General features: G+C 36.4%; 1 protein-coding gene across 13 annotated transcripts in view; it reads right to left on the bottom strand.

Annotated features, from left to right (window-relative positions):
* Window positions 1-19,413, bottom strand: part of LOC111866799 (regulating synaptic membrane exocytosis protein 2) — a 204,580-nt gene that overhangs the window by 73,570 nt on the left and 111,597 nt on the right. For all 13 annotated transcript variants that reach the window (XR_004513258.1, XR_004513257.1, XR_002843212.2 and 10 more), the window contains 6 exons: window positions 18,040-18,170; window positions 13,767-13,932; window positions 10,008-10,100; window positions 7,501-7,700; window positions 6,835-6,961; window positions 591-881 (listed from right to left, as the gene is read on the bottom strand). Coding sequence is in view for 2 of the 13 variants with exons in the window: in XM_033752416.1 (XP_033608307.1) it covers window positions 591-881; window positions 6,835-6,961; window positions 7,501-7,700; window positions 10,008-10,100; window positions 13,767-13,932; window positions 18,040-18,170 (1,008 nt within the window). In the remaining 11 variants the exon portion in view is untranslated. The remainder of the gene's footprint in view (window positions 1-590; window positions 882-6,834; window positions 6,962-7,500; window positions 7,701-10,007; window positions 10,101-13,766; window positions 13,933-18,039; window positions 18,171-19,413) is intronic.

Below are 19,413 nucleotides of genomic sequence, written 5' to 3'. Positions count from 1 at the left end.
TATTATTCCACACGAATAAATAAGAATTATTATTATTATTATTATTATTATTATTAACAACTTCTATGTGTGTATGTATGTGTATTGTCCTTTCTCATCACATAATGGAATAACCATTCGAAATGTACTTATTTTATTCTTCTCGCCTGTTAAAGCTAACTTATTTTTTTTTCTTTTCTTTTCTTGGAATTGTTACTAATTTATTGATATTGTATAGACTGTCATATTTTTTATTTTGCTCTTTAATTTTTGTGTATTTCTATTTACTCGTGCTAACTTTGTAACTGGCCACTGTGCTGTTAAGTTTGCACATAAATAAACATGAATTGAATTGAATAAATAAACACGAATTGAATTATTATTATTATCATCATCATCATCATCTTCTTCTTCTTCTTCACCATCATCATCATCATAACAACCACTGTATAATGCTATAAGAACAACAAATCACTGTTCTTCAGTATAATAGACAGAAAGAATATACCTAATGTTTATTAAAGAACCAGAATTCATCTTACTAAAAAGAATGAGTAGTGAGTTTCCATACTGCATTTTACTAGACTGAGAAAGTGAAAAAGGAATTATACCTGAGTAACGCGCTCTTTAAGTGCTTTTTGCAGGGCTTGTGGTATCTGTGGAAGCTGGCGTTTCTTGGGCGAACCAGTGGGAGTGGCAGTTGCTGAGCGGGAGAAACGTGGAACATAGGCATGAGAAGGAATAGATTGACCATGAAGATGCATCCTGCCCTCCGGTGGTGACAGGCTACGGTGCTCCCCCATACGACGTGGGCTTTTGGATCTACTTCTAGAATGAAGACTAGGAGAATCTGTAGGTGCTGCAGAATGTGAGCGTTGTCCCATCATAACTTGACCTCCATTCTAAAACAAAAAAAGAAAAACTATAATACTTGTCTCATACTAGCCAAATAATTTCTTTTTATGCCATAATGTCATCACCTTCATAAATATTTTGAATATCACTTTGCCTCACTGGGTCTTACAAAACATAATCCTTCAATCACTTTTAAGGTTATCCTATGAGGAAATGTAGCATCTCATCTGTTATCCTCAACCTTATCTATCTCTTTGGCAATTCATCAAAAAATGTTGTATCCTCCAGGTTCATCAAAACAGTTACAAATTTGACTGTTCTGCATTTCATGTACTGGCTTTAAGCTGTTACAAAACCGATGAAAGCAACAGAACAAGCAATAAGTTTCATTTTTTATGGTGACTGTGGTATGTTGTACTTCAGTGGTTAACACGTACATCAATGGAACCCCAAAGCTGTAACATGTTGTACCTCATGACACAAACCACCCAAATGAAGGCAGTCATTAAAATGACCGCAAACAAAACATGTTCAGAATATAGTTTCCTCTTATTCACCAAGAAAACTGGCAAGACCTCTTTTATGTCAAGAGTATATTAAGTACAACAATAATGTTTTTTACATCCACATTTTTCTGTTAGTTCTTATAATTTTCTCCCTGTAAATAAGACTCTGAATGGAAAATGTTGAAATGGGTGTGCTGTATGGTAAAAGGTTAGTTGTCCCTGTGCTTAAATAATTAATCACCATGTTATGAAGATGTATGGGGGAGTGGAAGTTTAGCCCCACCATTCTTGACCTTGGCACTCTCTGGCTGCTTTACCCCTGTGGAGAGAGCCCCTGATACCCATTGGATAGAAGGCTGTATAGGCCCCAGAGCTGGTCTGGACACTGTGGAATATGTACTGTACTGTGTTAACAGAAGACTGGAACTCAAGATGAAAGAATGCTACTTGCTCTGGTTCTAAGAAAAGAAAATGGCTAAATGTTTCACATGAATGTACCAATAGCATAAAATATTTTGAATCTAGGTGGACAAATGAGAGATGTAAGAGTGAGCACTGATCAGACATATTATAAATGTGTAATGAGATCATGTAGGTTAGTTAAAAGACTAGTTTTAACTAACAGGTCCACAGTGTAGGTATTACTTCCTACTGCTTAAAGACTGGAATAGAAGCAGCCTATAAAATATTGTACACTGTTTTTATCTGGGCAATGCCTAAAAATGTACTCTCCCAACACGTTATTTCTTTGTTAATGTGATTCTGTGTCATGTTCCATACTACCATATTTTAATCTGTTATTACTGTAAAAGTGAAAGTACATTGACGAATAGCCATGACACTGTTATGCTGCTTTGCTTCTGCAAGTTTTGAAACATGCAACATTTATAGTGTGACCATACCAAAAATCAATATTTGTAAAGATGTCAACAGAGGATAAAGGGTAATCATCTTTGGTTCTAGTTCAGGTCAGATATTTTTAGATGGCTTTTATAAGTACTGACATCTGTCTGGTACAAAGTGGCAGAATCTGCCTGGCACAAGTTGGCAGGTGCTTCAAAGGAATGTCAGTAAAGCTCTACAATACTACATGGTGTCACACCACACTCTTCACAGTCACTGCCATGAGACCCTCAAATCTTACTTTAATGTCTTCATTTTCTGATGCTAAAATCCATAACAAAATTATTACTGTAAGGACTGGCACTGATTTTACATGTATGGAAAAAAGAAATGACTGTACAAGTGACAGTAATAGCATTTCTTTCTTAAATAACAATATTCCAAAGTCAAGTAATAAACTACTTACATATCACATGCTGCATGTACAAAATATACCTTAAACATTTTCATGTGGACTGGATTTTCTTCCTTAATTTACACTATAGAATGGAGCAGTAAAACAAAATAAATGAGATGGAGAGATCACGTGAGAGACAGTATACAAAACACAATAATAATGAAAGAGTTTAAACAAATAAGAAGCAGAGTTATTATGGGACAACATAAAAAAGTGAAGGTTTGTCATAAGACTACTCATTCTAGTCATAAAGTTAGGAGATGATGATGATAACTATTAACAAACCACACATCTGCTGATCATTATGTGCTAGCAAAGACAATCTTGCAGTTGGGAACCCAATAACATAATGCAAAAAGTAAAGGTATCTCTGTAACAGGCCATGGAGGCCCATAGGGTTGTAAAATGTTGAGGTTCCCACATTTTCTAGACAACTGGCTCATATATGGCGTCAAGGTTGTCAGCCTTACGCACCGGCTGCTCTTTACCCCCCAGAATATTCCAAGAACATTCCTGGTACTCATTTCTGTTAGAGGCTGAGTCGACCCCAGGGTCATAGTGCGGCTGAAAGGATTAGGTCAATCGAAAAAAATCCAATGACCTCATCGGGACTTGAACCCATGACCGTCCATCTTGTAGCATAGTGCCTCAACCAACTACGCTACCGCGTGCACCCCCAACAACATAATGTACAAATATTAAAGACAGAAAATCAGCCACTCTTGTGTTCTGCATGAGACTGTAGCTCATATCAGATGTCTTCATTATTCACACTGTTTGAGAAATATGACATATAAATGCACTTTCATTTTATTCTTCACTTCAGTGCGTAAATGTAACACACAATTGAGGGGCAGACTGGAATTCAGAATATCGCTGGAAAATATTTGCCTTCTTCCAAATGTGTCAGTGAGTTAGCATGTAAAATTCCATATATAAAAGTAAAGTGGTCCATCCGCTTAACTAATTAAGAACTATGCCATTAAGGCATTTGGGGGATCTGTTTTCTTGACCTCACACTAGTTGAAGGTGAGCAGATAGCCTCATGCCACCATTGCTTTACACACAAGGAAAGATTCTCCAGTAACCGCTGGAGAGGAGACTGGGTGGGCCCCAGAACCGGTCTGGATGATGTGGAGAAGAGAAAATTCTTGAACCTACCAGGACTCAAACTCAAACCCCTTTGACATCCAGCCCATAGCCAGTCACTATACTGACTGCACTATCCCAGCTCCACATTCTAAAAGTATGTATAGTGTTTATGAACAATAGATCACTGAAGGTTGTGGTGCAAGGGCCAGCACTTAGGCCCACTCTTTATGTATGTATGTATTTATTGCATGTGCGCGCGCGTGTGTGTAGTGTTTGGAACAAACTATCGAGTAAAATGAAATATTAAAAAGGAAAACATCAAAGCGCATGTTCATTTTTACAAAATACTTCTGTTTTCCCATCTATGACTTATTTAGCATCTAGAGGAAACCACTGCTTCTATGGCAACGGCATTGCATATATAGTGGAATAATGCATGACACTGACATACATTACTGAATACAATTAAAATGCATAGAGTTGAGTGTGGAAATACATTTAAAGCAAGCTTCTCCAATTTTATCACAAACCTGGCATTATAAATTTCATCTCACATAGAGAAATGGAAATACATTACCTGTACATTAACTATAAAATTTACTGTAGAGGGACTATTCCTGCTATTTGATGAAATTCTTGAAGTCACTGTAGCTTTAACAGTTTCATTTAGAATCCAACTTATATTTTCTCAGAATTTTGCAATATTATATAATGTAATGTAATATAATGCAATGTAATGAAAGATATCAGAAATAATTTGTCATGCTTTGCTTCTAAGGACTGCACTTGTATGATTTACAGAACCATCATTCACTATTCTCTAGCAACACTCACTTTGTAGCATTATGATAATACAGAAAAACTACAACAGTCATTTGGAGTACACAGATATGAATTTTATATGAGGGTGAGTCAAATGAAAACCTTAAATTTTTTTCTTAATTTAATTTATTGAATGAAAACGGTACACAACTATATCATTTTTCTACATAGTCTCCATTTTGTTCAATACAGGTCCTCCAGCATTTACAAAGTGTATTGATTCCTCTAGAAAAATATTCTTGTGGTTGTCTGCACAACCACTCATGCACCGCCTGCTGTACCTCTTCATCAGAAAGGAACTTCTTTCATCCCATCACCTTTTTGAGTGGCCCAAACATGTGATAATCACTTGGGGCTAGGTCTGGTGAGTATGGCGGATGTGGAAGACACCCGAGGTGCAAATCTTGGATTGTTGCAACTGCTGCACAGGCAGTATGGGGCCGAGCATTGTCACATTGCAAAAGGACACCTCTAGTCAAAAGTCCACATTGCTTTGATCTGACTGCAGGTCGAAGATGATTATTCAAGAGATCTGAATAGGAGGCACTGGTGATAGTCTTTCCCCGAGGCTTGTAGTGCTCCAAGAGTATGCCTCATTCATCCCAAAAGAGATTCAGCATAATCTTCCCTATAGATGGCTGCGTCCGGAACTTCTTGGGTTTTGGTGTTGAGGAATGACACCATTCCTTGTTCGTTCTCTTTGTTTCCGGTTGGTGGTAGTGTACTCAAGTTTCATCGCCAGTAACAATTCTCAAAAGGAAGCTATCACCTTCTGCTTCAAGGCACCGCAAAAGTTCTTCACAGGTGTCAACATGTCATTGTTTCAACTCTGGAGTCAGCTGCCATGGCACCCACATTGCAGACAATTTGTGAAACTAGAGCACATCATGAATGACATGGTGTGCTGATCCGTGACTCATGTTAAGAATTTGGACTATTTCATCCACCAACACTTGACAATTCTCCATTACTAGGGCTTCAACTGCTGCAATAGACTCAGGGGTCACAACTCTGTGCGCCTGACCTGAGGAGGAGCGTCTGCCACAGATGTCACATCATTTCTGAATTTCCTACTCCACTCATACACTACCTGCTGTGACAAGCATGCATCACCATACTAAACCTTCATCCACTGATGAACTTCGATTGGTTTCACACCTTCACTGATCAAAAAACGAATTACAGAACATTGTTCTTCTTTCGTGCATGTATATAGAGGAGCGGCCATCTTCAAACTGGCACTGTGATAGCGTTCTGTTTGTCTGCATTATACTGCCACTATAGGATACTCTTTATAACATTGGTAACATGTCTGCCAACTTATATAAGTAAGGCAATGGTGCGATATTTCAAATTTTTATCTCAGTTTTACAGTTTTCATTTGACTCACCTACGCAATAAGCAAATACATATGACTTATAAATAAGATATTATGATGCTAATTTCTGATAATTTTTAAGTAGCGGAAGGCTAAAGTATATTAATAATAATTATTATTACTAGGTAAAAAAAAAGGTAAGGCTGGGGCCACACAAGCGCACAAATGCATCCATTTTAACGAATGTTGTGACGTCCGTTGTAGAAATAAACAAGAGAGGGGAACGCTATGCTTTCTTCTGGCTCCATTGCAGACAAGAAACTATGCACCACATGCTGCAATTGTGTGGTGTCCTCAGCAACGTCCATCATAAAGTATGTTCGTTGCAACAGATGTACTTTGTGCGCTCGTGTGGCCCCAGCCTTAAGGTATTCCTGTAACAGCCCGTGGAGGCCCATAGGGTTGTGAGAAGTTGAGGATCCCACATTTTCTAGACAATAGGCTCACAGATGGCGGTGAGGCTGTCAGCCTTATGTGCCAGCCGCCCTTTACCCCCAGGAATATTCGTGGTACTCATTTCTGTTAGAGGCTGAGTTGACCCCAGGGCCATAGTATGGCTGGAAGGATTAGGTAAATTGAAAAAATCCACCTCATTGGGATTCAATCCCATGACCTTCCAGCTTGGAGCATAGTGCCTCAGCCAACTATGCTACTGCATTCCCCATTTTTCATTAAACCACTACAAAATTTGCTATTCTTTACTCTCTTTATCAGAGAGAGTAAAGGGATACACTGTCAAGCACAAAAATGGAGAAGAAAATAACATGTACTTTGATTCTCAGAACAATTTATTATTATACACCTTTTGACTCAATGTTTTTTCTGTATTCAGCAGGACTGTTAATTTGCTATGATGGAACCTAGCTACAACACATATGACTGATGGGGAGGGGGGCACTAACCTTTCTCTGAGGCTGATAACTGACCATCTTATCACGACTCATCATAACAGCTGCCCGTTTCCTTCCTTGTGGTGACATGTCACGACGAGATCTCCGATGTTCCTGCATTTCTATTTCAGGTGGTGGACTGGAAAATAAAATAAGAAAAATCAATACAACAAAGATTATTGGTAAGAAAGACCGTGTGGATCAGCAGATGGCAACCAACAACCTGGAGGGGCCTGAAGCCTACATCTTCAGAGTAGGAGATGGAGGCAGAACGTTCTTAAAATGTTGCAATGTATCTACCAAACTATACAGCATCACATCTCATATGACAGTGACTTCATAGTCATAAGCACCAGAGAATATCAAATCTTAAAGGAGCACAAACCTCTTACTTTCATGTAACATGTTGTGCAATCATAAGTAAAGAAAATAAAATGCATAACAAATCGTTTTTTTCATAACGGGGAAATCTGAAAATTATGTATCATCCTGTACCAACACAAATGTCATTAAGTATCACTCTACTTCTTCAGATTCTCTATTACTAATAAATAATGATTTATTTTTCTCTTTTATAACACTGTATCATGTGCTGAGGTTATGTAGCACCAAATGCATATCATAGGATGTGTGTGTCTGTGTATCACATCCACATAAACACGATTTGTCTCAATGTACCTCGATGAACTGCCAACACTGCTGATTGATGCTCCATCAGCAATCCGTCGTTCTCTAATCCCACCACCGCTCAGTCCATCCTCCAAATCACACTCTGATGTATCAGAATCAGATAACCTTGATGTGGTACTAGGAGGCGATAAATGATCTGTTGGAGTCAAAGTCAATTCCATAACTGTAGGATCGACATCTGCATGCCGCTAAAAGTAAAAAGAAATACACATTGTGAAGTACACTAAAATGTGTATGTTAACATCTTGTTTTCTTAATTTAAGTACTCTACATGTCCAGATGACCTTACTTTAATCTCTGTTAAGTATGTGCTTACATACATTCTCTAACTTTGTTTCACCTAGTATACATAAGCACATATATGAATTTCATTTTAGGATGTCCTGTAATCTTAGGCTATTTACGGAAATATATTTGAGAGAGGATATTCTTTGGACTTTTCAGTTATATAATAAATAAAGCTCACCATTTACACCAGCTAACTTTGGGCAGCCATGGGAATGTGAATGAAATATATAAATATCAATGTGAAATTTATAAATCGGGAATCATGCAAGAAAGATGAATTGCATAATATTTAATGAACAAAATTTGACTGTTTATTAAAACTGTAAAAGAATTAACTTATGAAGAATATACCGGAGTCCAGTATATGACAGCAAACATGATGCTAGTTTAACACTTTCTGACTGTAAGCGTATAGTTGTGGGGATCTGGAAATTATTTAGATTACCGTATTTACGCATGTATAGGCCGCACATTTTTTGCCAAAAATTCAAGAGGAAAACTGGGGTGCGGCTTATATTCGAAATATTCGAAATCACACTTCATTTAAAAAAAAATTATATTCATAATTAGTAATATAGGGTGTAATACTCCTGAAATAATATTCCAAGAAAATTATTTTTTCTATAATTTCTGTCTGAAAATTGTGCTGCAGCCTATACATGCACGCGGCCTATACATGCATAAATATGGTATCTGCTCCATGAACAGACAGGTGTGAAAGGAAAAAGTGAAAGTATTGGAGGAGAAGGCAAAGATGGAGAAAGAAAAGAGACAACAAGAACAAAAAAAACACATCAATACTTATCACATAATCTGCATATCTGTGTTGTCTAGGGAATATGGTTTTGTATTTAGATATGAGATCGTTATATGACCACAGGGGCTAATATTAGCTGAAAAAGGAAAATGATTCATGTCGTGAAGAAACCGACTGGCCTTCATTATGACCACAAGGCATACTAACATATGGACCATTTATTAACTGCCCATCATTCATTCAATCACGAAAGTCTAAAATCACAGAGTTTTTAGCTAACAATACATACAAAACAAACTCCATGGTTTTAGTCCACAAGCGAACTATACCAACTGAGCAATCACCGCTTGTGGGTGAAGTTAGTGCCAACTTTAGCGGATAGAGGGTGTTGTGTGGTCAGCGCAACGAATCCCCGTGGCCGTTAATTTCTGTTTTCTAGACCGGAGCCGCTATTTCCTTCAAATAGCTCCTCAATTATCCTCACAAGGTTGTGTGGACCCCATTCCAGACCCACTACTTCTCAGAAAATCCAGTATGACCGGGAATCGAACCCAGACCTCATTTACAAAAAGCCAACACACTGGTTGCACTGTCTAAGGCATGAAAGGTCTTTGCTTGCTCAAACACTAGGATTGTGGAATCATATCCCACTAGAGGCATCATCATTTTTGCCTGCATTTATTCTGTTTGTTTTGTCCTGTGTAGATAGCAGCCCTGCAACAGGTTGATCACCCATCCAAGGATTCACACAAACTGTCTACAGGATTCAGATTTCAGTATTAGTTAAATTTGAAAGAGAATAGGGCAAAAATCCTAATCCATAAAAGCAGAAGTTAAACAAAAGATTTAATAACAATATAGTGATTAACTATGGAAATATAATGCATGCTGAAATTTATACACTGCAAAATATGTTTGAGATAAGCACATAACATTGAATTAATTCCATTCTTAGGATGTTACACTGTGCGTACATGGATGATGTTGCCAACATTTTTAAGGTACATACTGCTTTCATGGTTTAAGAGTGTAAGGTGTTAAAACCTGATGCTTCATAACAAATTTTGAGTTAAAAATATAGAATAGAAATAAAACTGGAGGTAATTTAATTAAAATTTGAAATTAAAAGAAATTTATACAAATTAAGCCTAGACAGAACTTTGCATGAGCAACTGATCTTGACACTGGGAGACCTGGAACAAGAGTGACTGTGCTCTTCAATAGAATCATCAACCACGTAGGAGGGAAAAGTTGAGGGAAATGAGTGAAGAAGGAAAAGGGAAGAGAAATGAAAGATGGTGGGATAACAAGGATAACAGAAATCGAACGAAAGAATTGAGACTAATGTACCTAACCTAAAGGGACATGACAACCAAGCTAGTGGAATTCTTACATAATTTCAATACAATATGTAAATAAAATAGCAGTGATTGTATAAACTTATACTTACAGAATACGGATGTGTCGGTATCTCCTCATGAACACTAAGGTAGTACCAGACAGGTTCCTCATTGAGAGGTGCTTCACTCAGCTCCACTACAACCTAATAATATAGTTCATCTCATTACACAAAGTCAGTAACTCATTATTATGTAGAACAGTACAAATATCAGACCTATACTTTTTGGTAATTAGTGTGTATATGAAGTCAGAAATACTCTTTATTACTAGACTTTGCAGAAGAAAACAAACAATGAGTATGTTGATGTAAAGAAAGCAGGACTGGAATTAATAGGTGATGTGGGATAGTATGCAGGATACCTAAACACTCACTTTTCATGTATGTCTGACAATACTGACAAGGAACTTCAATGCTCGCTTGGATTTTCTGAACACAGTAAAGTTTAGACTTGAAAGGATTCTGATGATGGTGTATGCTGTACAGAACTATGAGGCTTATTTTGGACTCTATCCATCATCTGGTATATAGAAGACAAAAAGCCACAACGTTTCGGAGACTGGATCTGTCTCCGTCACTGGACCAGTGATTAAGACTAGCTCTTTCTAACAGGCCCAACTGAGTAGGTTTATCCTGTCCCATCCACCTGAGGATGGCTACAGATCCAGTCTCTGAAATGTTGTGGTTTTCTGTCTTCCATATACCATATGATGGATAGAGTCCAAAATAAGCCTAATAGTTCTGTACAGTAAAGTTTGTACTTATACATGTTTATATGTATGCACACCCCCATTTAATACTACCCCTGTATAACGCTGATTCATTACAATGTTCTTTATTCTGGGGTGCATGATATACATTGTCGTAACACTTTCTTCCCAGTTTAATGATTCAATTCCGAATTCTGAAGTAAAAGAAACTATACTTCAGAATTCAGAATTGAATCATTAAATTTGGAAAGAAAGTGTTACAACAGTGTATGAAGTGCAGCAGTTTCACCAAAACAATTTTAATGCACTTGATGATGAATATGTAGGCCAAAACATGTTGTGTGAAATAGGACAAACAAAGTGAAAGAATTAAAGAGTTTTAAAAATTAGAAACTAAATTTTGAATTTTAAAACTTTTAGTGTAAGTCACATGAAAGATCGAAACAAATACATAGATAAGTCAATAAGTAAGTTACAAATGGATATGGAACTTAAACAAAGAGTACTGATTTGAAAAATGGTTTTATTTCTCAACATAATCTCCATGTACATTGAGGCACTTGTCCCATCATTTCACAAGCCCTTGAAAACCAGCAGCATAAAATTCTTTGGGCTGCTGTCGGAACCAGGCAGTGACTTCCCTTTCTACAGCTTCATCGTCGGGAAAATGGTCAGCGGACAGATAATGTTTAAGAGGGCCGAACAAATGGAAGTCACTTGGAGCAAGGTCGGAGCTATACGGAGGATGCTGGAGGACTTCCAACTTGAAATTTCTCAGCGTCTCATTTGTCTTGTTGGCAGTATGGAGACGTGCATTGTCATGCAAGAGCAACACGCCTTTGGTGAGGAGTCCTGGTCACTTCCATTGAATGACCTTACGAAGTTTCCTGAGGATGTTACAGTAGGAGTCAGTCCTCTTAAACATCATCTTCAGATTCTCTGCGGCTTAAAAAAATATCAATACTGTTCTTGGGAAGATAATAGGTTGGTTTGAGGCTAATTCATTGACTTTGAACTTTAATAAAACGTATCATATGTATTTTAAAATGAAAATGAGTCTAATCGATAAATCTCCAATAAAGTATATGAGCTAACAAATAAATAGCACTCACGACACAGATTTTTTAGCCATAACTCTTGACTTGACATTATCTTGGCAAGAGCATATAAATATTATAAGCACTATCACCAGTAGAGATACAATAGGACATATGGAAGCCGACATGCTGAGGGGACCTAATATGGATTAAACCTCACACTATGCGAACTCTTAACTATTGCAATCTATTGCAAACAACTGTAAGTATTGTAACTTTATTCTCTTATTGTAATCAGCCAATGTACAGTAACTGACTTGTCCTACATCATGTAACAATGATCCACAGAGACAAAATAAATAAATAAATAAATGAATAAAGTGATTACTAAATTAAATTCTGCTTGTTTTGTTATTAGATCTCTTAAACTATTTTTAACTATAGAAGGCTTCAAAATAGTATATTTTGCTTATGTTCATTCTAGTATCATGTATGGTGTTGCCTTTTGGGGAAATCCGACTAACAGCAAAAATGTTTTTATAGTACAAAAGAGAATTACAAGAAACATTATGAATGTGAATCCTAAATATCTTGTTGGGGACTTTTTAGACGCTTAAATATACTGCCCTTTTATTCACAATATATGTTTTCTTTATTGTTTTTGGTAGTAAAAAATATACACCGATTTGTAATTAATAATGAAATACATTATATTAATACACGACAAAGTACTATTTTACACATACCATCAGTAAATTTGACCAAATGCAAAAAGGGTGTCTATTATATGGGTATAGAAATTTTTAATCATTTATCGCATGACATAAGGGAACTGTTATATGATGTTAAAAAATTCAAATTAGTTACCAAAAACTTTTTCTTAAAGGAATCCTTTTATTCAGTAAAAGAATACCTTGAATGGTCAGCATAATGATGGATCATACATAGTGTAATTGTTCATTATGTTACCTATTTACAGCTGTGCTATTCCTTTGTATATTATTTTTGTGTTAGTATGTGTTAGTGTATTATATGAAATATTATTGTGATTGATACAAATATTGTCCTTGATTACATAGTGTTATTTATTGACAAAGTTGTGTGTTACAACTGCTACTACTGTACTCATTTTTAATAATGGACTACTTCTGTATCTGTGGTGACTTGTTATCACCTGTATGGATTACTTGAAGTCTCGATCAAATAAATAAATAAAAGTAATAATGACATACAATGTTGAATGCATTTCCATGATTCACTCGATAGTGACATGAAAATGAACCAATGGGAGAAATCATTTAAGGAGACTTAAATAAACATTTATATGAATATGTTAATACAATGTCATTATAAATTACAACAACAATATCACTGTATTCAACCTAATTCCCTAGGAAATGAAGACCAAAACTTTAAATCTGGCATAGTACATGCTAAATTAAATGGGACTTCTATGATTTAATGATTATGACCCCTGGTTTTGCATTTAGGATGACTCTGGCTTCAACTTCTGATCAGGCAACATAAATTCTGAATGAGGATTTTATGATTTGCCTCTGACTCTCCTAAGAAATTCTGAATAATTTCTAAATACAGACCATGACCAGTACCAAATTTATCGCTCATAATATTCTTAGCATTTGATGCTATATTATGCACTAATTTATAAAAGTCATTCAACATAAAAAAGAAAATAAACTGGAAGTTCCCTACTTATATTTCATTTTAATCTGGATACAAAGAGCTGAATATTTCTATTAGTCTGATACAAACAAGTGAAATGGGCCAATTCAAAGACAGAAGAAAGAATGTTCCCCATTGATTCAAAATTAAACATCCAGATGCCATTCTGTCACATAAAATTTTAATTTTATTTTAACCCTCAACATGATCTTAAGAAACATGTAAAAGAAGCCATTTGCATTTCTGATGAATATCATGAGACACAAGAATTATTATGGCTAAGATACAGCAGCTCATCTGTCTTCATAGAATTGAACATACAATTCCTTCCCTGGGCTTTATGTGTAAAGTGTAATATACTTCTATTGATGAAACAGTACCTCTCCAAGGAAATCATTGGCTCCATAACGAACATAGTCCCATACAGTCACTTCCAGTACCCGAAGCTTCAAATCTGCTCGACGTATTGATGAGTATATAAATGTTTGATTCCACATGGGGTCATTGGTGTTGGCTAGTGTCTTTGTCCGCCTCTTGGACTTCTCACTGTAAATTGTCATTACTACAGTTTATATATCACATCTAACACTTACTGTATACATTCAAGCAAAAATCAACCATAATTTCAATGACAATATTAGAGATTTTTTGTCCCAAATTACAACATTAAAGCACCTTCTAGGTTTGAAATATCTCCGTGTGCATCTACCCTAAAAATGCAATTCCTTCTGCATTTTTAGCCTAGTTTCTTTCTTTAATGAAGAAAATGCTCACAAGACTACCATGCTGTGTGTTCACAACCCAATTTTGACTCAGCTAACTGTTTTTCAGGAAACTTGGTATGAATATTACTCCAGTGGAAGCTGTCTCACTGTCAATCTTGACTTCCTTCCTTACCTATTCCTTCACTTTACCATTCTCCCTTTGCCTCCATCTCTTCAATTTCAGCTCTAGTAAACCACACCTTCCATCTTTTACCTTCTCAGCATGGGCCTTCCTACTTTCCTTCTACCATTCAGCTTACTTAAAAATTATTTCTTAATTTCCTATATTCAGCAACAACAACATGGCAGACACAAGAAATCGTCAGATGGGAGCAATAACAATGACACATAATTTAGGGCCCCGAAATGAAGTATAATAACAGATCTTTCAACTACCTGCAACTTTTTAAGCCAGTTTTTTTTTTTTCACAAAATGTACAAGTAAAATAACAACACCGGAGTCATGGAAAATATTTTCTTTGGCTTTTGGTTCTATGGTCATAACTAATCAACCAATGAAGCCAAGTATGTGAGATTTGGTATGGACAAAGGCTAAAACCTACCTGCAGGTTATGTATGAACCTTTGTTTGTAGATCAACAATTACACAACTGGCAACCATGAAAACTTTCAGCTTAATTCCAACACATTTAATGTATTAAAAATTTGTGCTTATGTATGAGTAATTAGTTCTTAACAAAATTAAAAGAAAATAACAATAATAACAGTAACAGTAAGAGAGCTCTACAACTAGAAACCTATGCAATAGGAAAATGACTTTTATGAGTTCTACTCCTAATGCTTTTTAATAACTTTGTTGCAAGACGATACACTTCTGCAGGTTAAGATTGTGAAAATGTAAGTCTGAATTGCACAAAACACTGGTGCACACATATTATTTCAGTGCATCCATCTAGCTGAATCAAACCCCATGCAACTGGACAAAAAAATCAGCTGTGTTGGACACCATGAGAGTGAACAACAGGCTATTTGTTTCAGATAATATGTGACTAAAAACAGGCTTTCTATATCAGGCACCATGTGACTGACCAGTAAGCTAACTGTATTACATATTGTGTAACAGGACAAAAAGCTGTCTATAACAGACAGCATGTGACTCAATGACATGTCATTTATATCAGATTGCATGTGACTGAAAAACAAGCTATCTGTATGACATTCCAAGATTGCACAATATGCATATTGTCATACCAGTGTCTTCCTCTTGGGGCCTCAATTTAACTTTGGGATTATAGTGTAAGTACTGAAAAGCTACAATGCTTAGCCAGTTAAACTACCAGCATGCAACATCACAATGATACATCTGTCTGTAAGAGACACCATGTGACTAAATAAGAGGCCACATGTACCATATACCATGAAACTGAACAACCATTATTTGTATCAGACACCATGTTGAGTCATGTGTGAGGAATGTGCTCCTGTGAACTGACTTAGCTTACAATCTCCCAATTGAAATGCCCAGCATGTATGCATTCCCCTACCCTTTACTTTCAACTACCATGCTCCCCTCAATTATGATAGTTCCTTGACTTAATACACTGCTCGCACACACTCTGAATTAGGTAGATGACTCTAAATTGTAGTCTGAGTCATTCTTCAAAAACTGTTTCAGTCCCTTGTCTACTGGAAGAGCAGCTGGTCAACATTCAAGCTATCAGGATAGGTTGTATTGTATCCCCATCAGTTAGGGTATTTCACCAAAAGATGGTAGGTGATATGTAAGCTCTTTTGGGTTTGTTAGCTTTTTGTACTATTCATTTTCTAATTCAAACTGTTTACTAGTTCTCTATTAAATGTATCTATGATAAAGTCATTCTGTTTCAAAATGAGCAGTACTTGGTATATTTCTTTCGCTTCATATATATAATTTTTTATATTACTATTGAAAGGGAGTCTTCAACACCACATAAAATGGGCCATCCTCCTAACATATAATCTGTAGTAAGCAGAAAAGGAGAGAGAAGTGGCAAGGAAATTCATAATGGTATAATATAAAGCAAAGTTCAAAAGTAATGGCAACAAACTATCTCCTTGTTTTAGACCATTTTGGATAGGAAACTCATCGGAGAAGTGTTTACCTATACGGACTTAACTATATGCTTCATTTAAACATATTTTAATCTGCCTAACTAGTTTCATAGGTGCCCCAAACTCTATGAAAATACTTCTCTCCAAACTGAATCATAGGCTTTCTTGAAGTCTATGAATAGCTGATAATACTGTCTCACTGTACTCACATTTCTTCTCCAGTATCTGATGAATGCAAAAAATCTGGTCAGTAGTTGATCTGTTACATCAAAACCCATACTGATGATCCCCAGTAATTACATCTATACATGGACTTAACCCTGAGAGAAGGATATTGGATAAAATTTTGTATGAAGTTGATAATATTGATATCCCATGATAATTACTACAGTCAGTTTTATCACCCTTCTTGTAAACTGGTACAATAATAGTTTTCTTCCACTAATCAGGAAAGTCTTCCTTATTCCAAATAGAATTAATGAATTTATGAATGGGGGAGACGAGGAATGTGTATAGGATATTGGTGGGAAAGCCAGAAGGAAAGAGACCACAAGGAACACCAAGGCGTAGGTGGGTGGAGAATATTAGTGTGGATCTTAGAGAGATATGATGGGATGGTATGGATTGGATAGATCTGGCTCAGGATAGGGACCAGTGGAGGGCTCTTGTGAACACGGTGATGAACCTTCGGGTTCCATAAAATGCTGAATTTCATGAGTTGCTGCAGAATTGGTAGCTCCTCCAGAAGGGCTCAGCTCCATGAGTGAGTAAGTAAGTAAGTAAGTAAATGGATCTCTCCCTCACACAAACACATGCATGCATGCGCGCATACACATACACACACACACCCACACACACACACTAACATATGAACCAACAAAAGACCACACTTAATGCTGTCACATGTATGGAGGTATGTGTCTCAAAGATATTTGGTTCCAGTGTTCTGATGATCGGATTTATTAACACTTCGGTTACAATCTCTCTTAATTACAATTAATACAGCGCTATTGGTGATTTACATAATTTACCGTTCACCATGGCACATGCACTATGATTCTCAGTTTCCTCTAATCATCTCCTGGCAGGATCTCAACACAGAAACTAGCACTTCAAATCATTATGGAGTCTCCTTGCCATTTCTTGTTCAATCCCTCTGGAACCTCGGCACTCAACTGAAAACTCTCCTCTATTACTACTGCTCCAGCTTACTTCTCACTCCTCCAGCTTACGACTGCCCACAAACAACCTTTGTTGTCCCTGATCAACCTACAGCGCGGACCTACAGAAAGCATGTCACGTGATTTCTGCCCAGCAAGTTCATTTACGCTCTGACTGTTGCCTAGCAATGGGCTACAAACATTCATCCTATTGTTGCATGCGCTTATTGCGGGGTGTTTATTGAGCCATTGCCTGGCAATTCGTTGACATGTCACAAGATTTAGAAGACTTGCATTTAAATTTACATTCCATCTTGTATTTGGCTAACAAGTTTTTTTTGACATTCATCTACTATTTTCAGCATACAGCTATGAACACTCATCCAATTTTATAAAAAATAAAAACATTTTTAACAACTATCACCCAGAAACAAGGGATTTTAAATCCCCCATTATTAAGGGTCAGTGCCTTGTTTTAACTTGGGGGTTCAAGTATCAGTGCTGAAAAATTTGGTGCTTCGCCAGCTGGACTACCTGCATGCAATGATACAACAGTGCAATGCATGGCCAATAAAGGTAAAATATAAATTGCAAAGTCACTTTATTATGCCTATTTCCTCACTCTCTACTCACACCACTCATATTCAGAAATGCCAAATATGACAAAACAGCATATACCTCCGATCAGGCAGCAGGAAGAGCTTGGCATATGGGTTGCGAGGTTGGCCATTGTTCCTAGGCATGAGCCCAGCTGCACTGGCAATTGTCACAACAAGCTGAAGTGCCCCCGAGTCAAACCACAGCTTCACCTAAACAGCAGTAGAAAGTCACACAATTATTTTCCTACATTTTATACTTATATTATGCTGACACAGAAGTACTAACACAGGAACTGTCCTACTGATGAAGAAATGCAATAAATATAAAGGAAAAAGACAGCTAATGAGCAAATAATTTAAAAAATTAACTTCAAATATAAATAAAATATTAACACCGAGTATAGGTATTTGACAAAATAGAGCATACAGTGAAATAATTTGAGCATGACTCACACATACCTGTTGGATAAGTTATATGAGACAGAAAATAAAATACCACATTTAAGACAGCTGTATGTACGAAACTGTAATGTTAACGCAACAGGGTGCTTAAGTACAACACTAAAATTAATATTAAAAAAATGGATTCTCTTAGACAAGTAACAATCCATGTCCGAATATTTTGCTTTATGGAAATGGATTGTAAGAATTAAATTTCATACTGACATATTTGTGACAACAGATGTTACTCCATATTTTGAAACAAGATGAACTAAAGTAACTGCTTGGCAACATTTCTTCAGTGTAAAATTATAATTCCGGTTAATCTATAGCAATATTTTTCTAGTCTTCTTGCTCATTTATGTTAGTTGCCAATCTACTATTGAGAGAGATAATAAATTTTACAAAAGCATGAATTATGTTGCTGAATGAGCTAATAAACAACAAAGTAAAGTAAGTAAAGTGAAGCAAAGCTATCCCTGTAACAGGCTGTGAAGGCCCATAGGGTTGTGAGACGTTGAGGGTCCCATATTATCTAAACAATCAGCTCAAAGATGGTGGTAAGGTTGTCAGCCTTACGCGCTGGCCGCGCTTTACTCCCCAGGAAAATTATTTAATTAATTCCTGGTACTCATTTCTGTTAGAGGCCGAGTCGACCCCAGGGCCATAGTGCAGCCGGAAGGATTAGGTCAATTGAAAAAAATCCAATGACCTCATCGGGAATAAACAACAGAGACAATACATAATTTATAGAGTCACAAATTAGGTTTCTTGTGTTTCATTAAATACTCAGCCATGTCATAAAATATTTAAAATAAAACTTGAAGGTATAAACCATTAGCATACAAGATATTTCATTAATCATGCCTGCACATGGCCAGATTAAACTGTCATTTAAAAGTAAGATGCTTGGTATCAGTCAATAATATTTACATAATACAGCTTTTATGCTATAATCTTAAAATAAAACCTAGATTAAGAATGAATCTGTTTATCTGTATACAAAGCTTTG

The sequence above is a fragment of the Cryptotermes secundus genome, unplaced genomic scaffold (genome assembly GCF_002891405.2).
Source record: "Cryptotermes secundus unplaced genomic scaffold, Csec_1.0 scaffold446, whole genome shotgun sequence".
In the NCBI taxonomy this organism is placed as follows: domain Eukaryota; kingdom Metazoa; phylum Arthropoda; class Insecta; order Blattodea; family Kalotermitidae; genus Cryptotermes; species Cryptotermes secundus.
The sequence above is the reverse complement of the archived record's forward strand: the minus strand, read 5'-3'. Positions and strand labels throughout refer to the sequence as shown.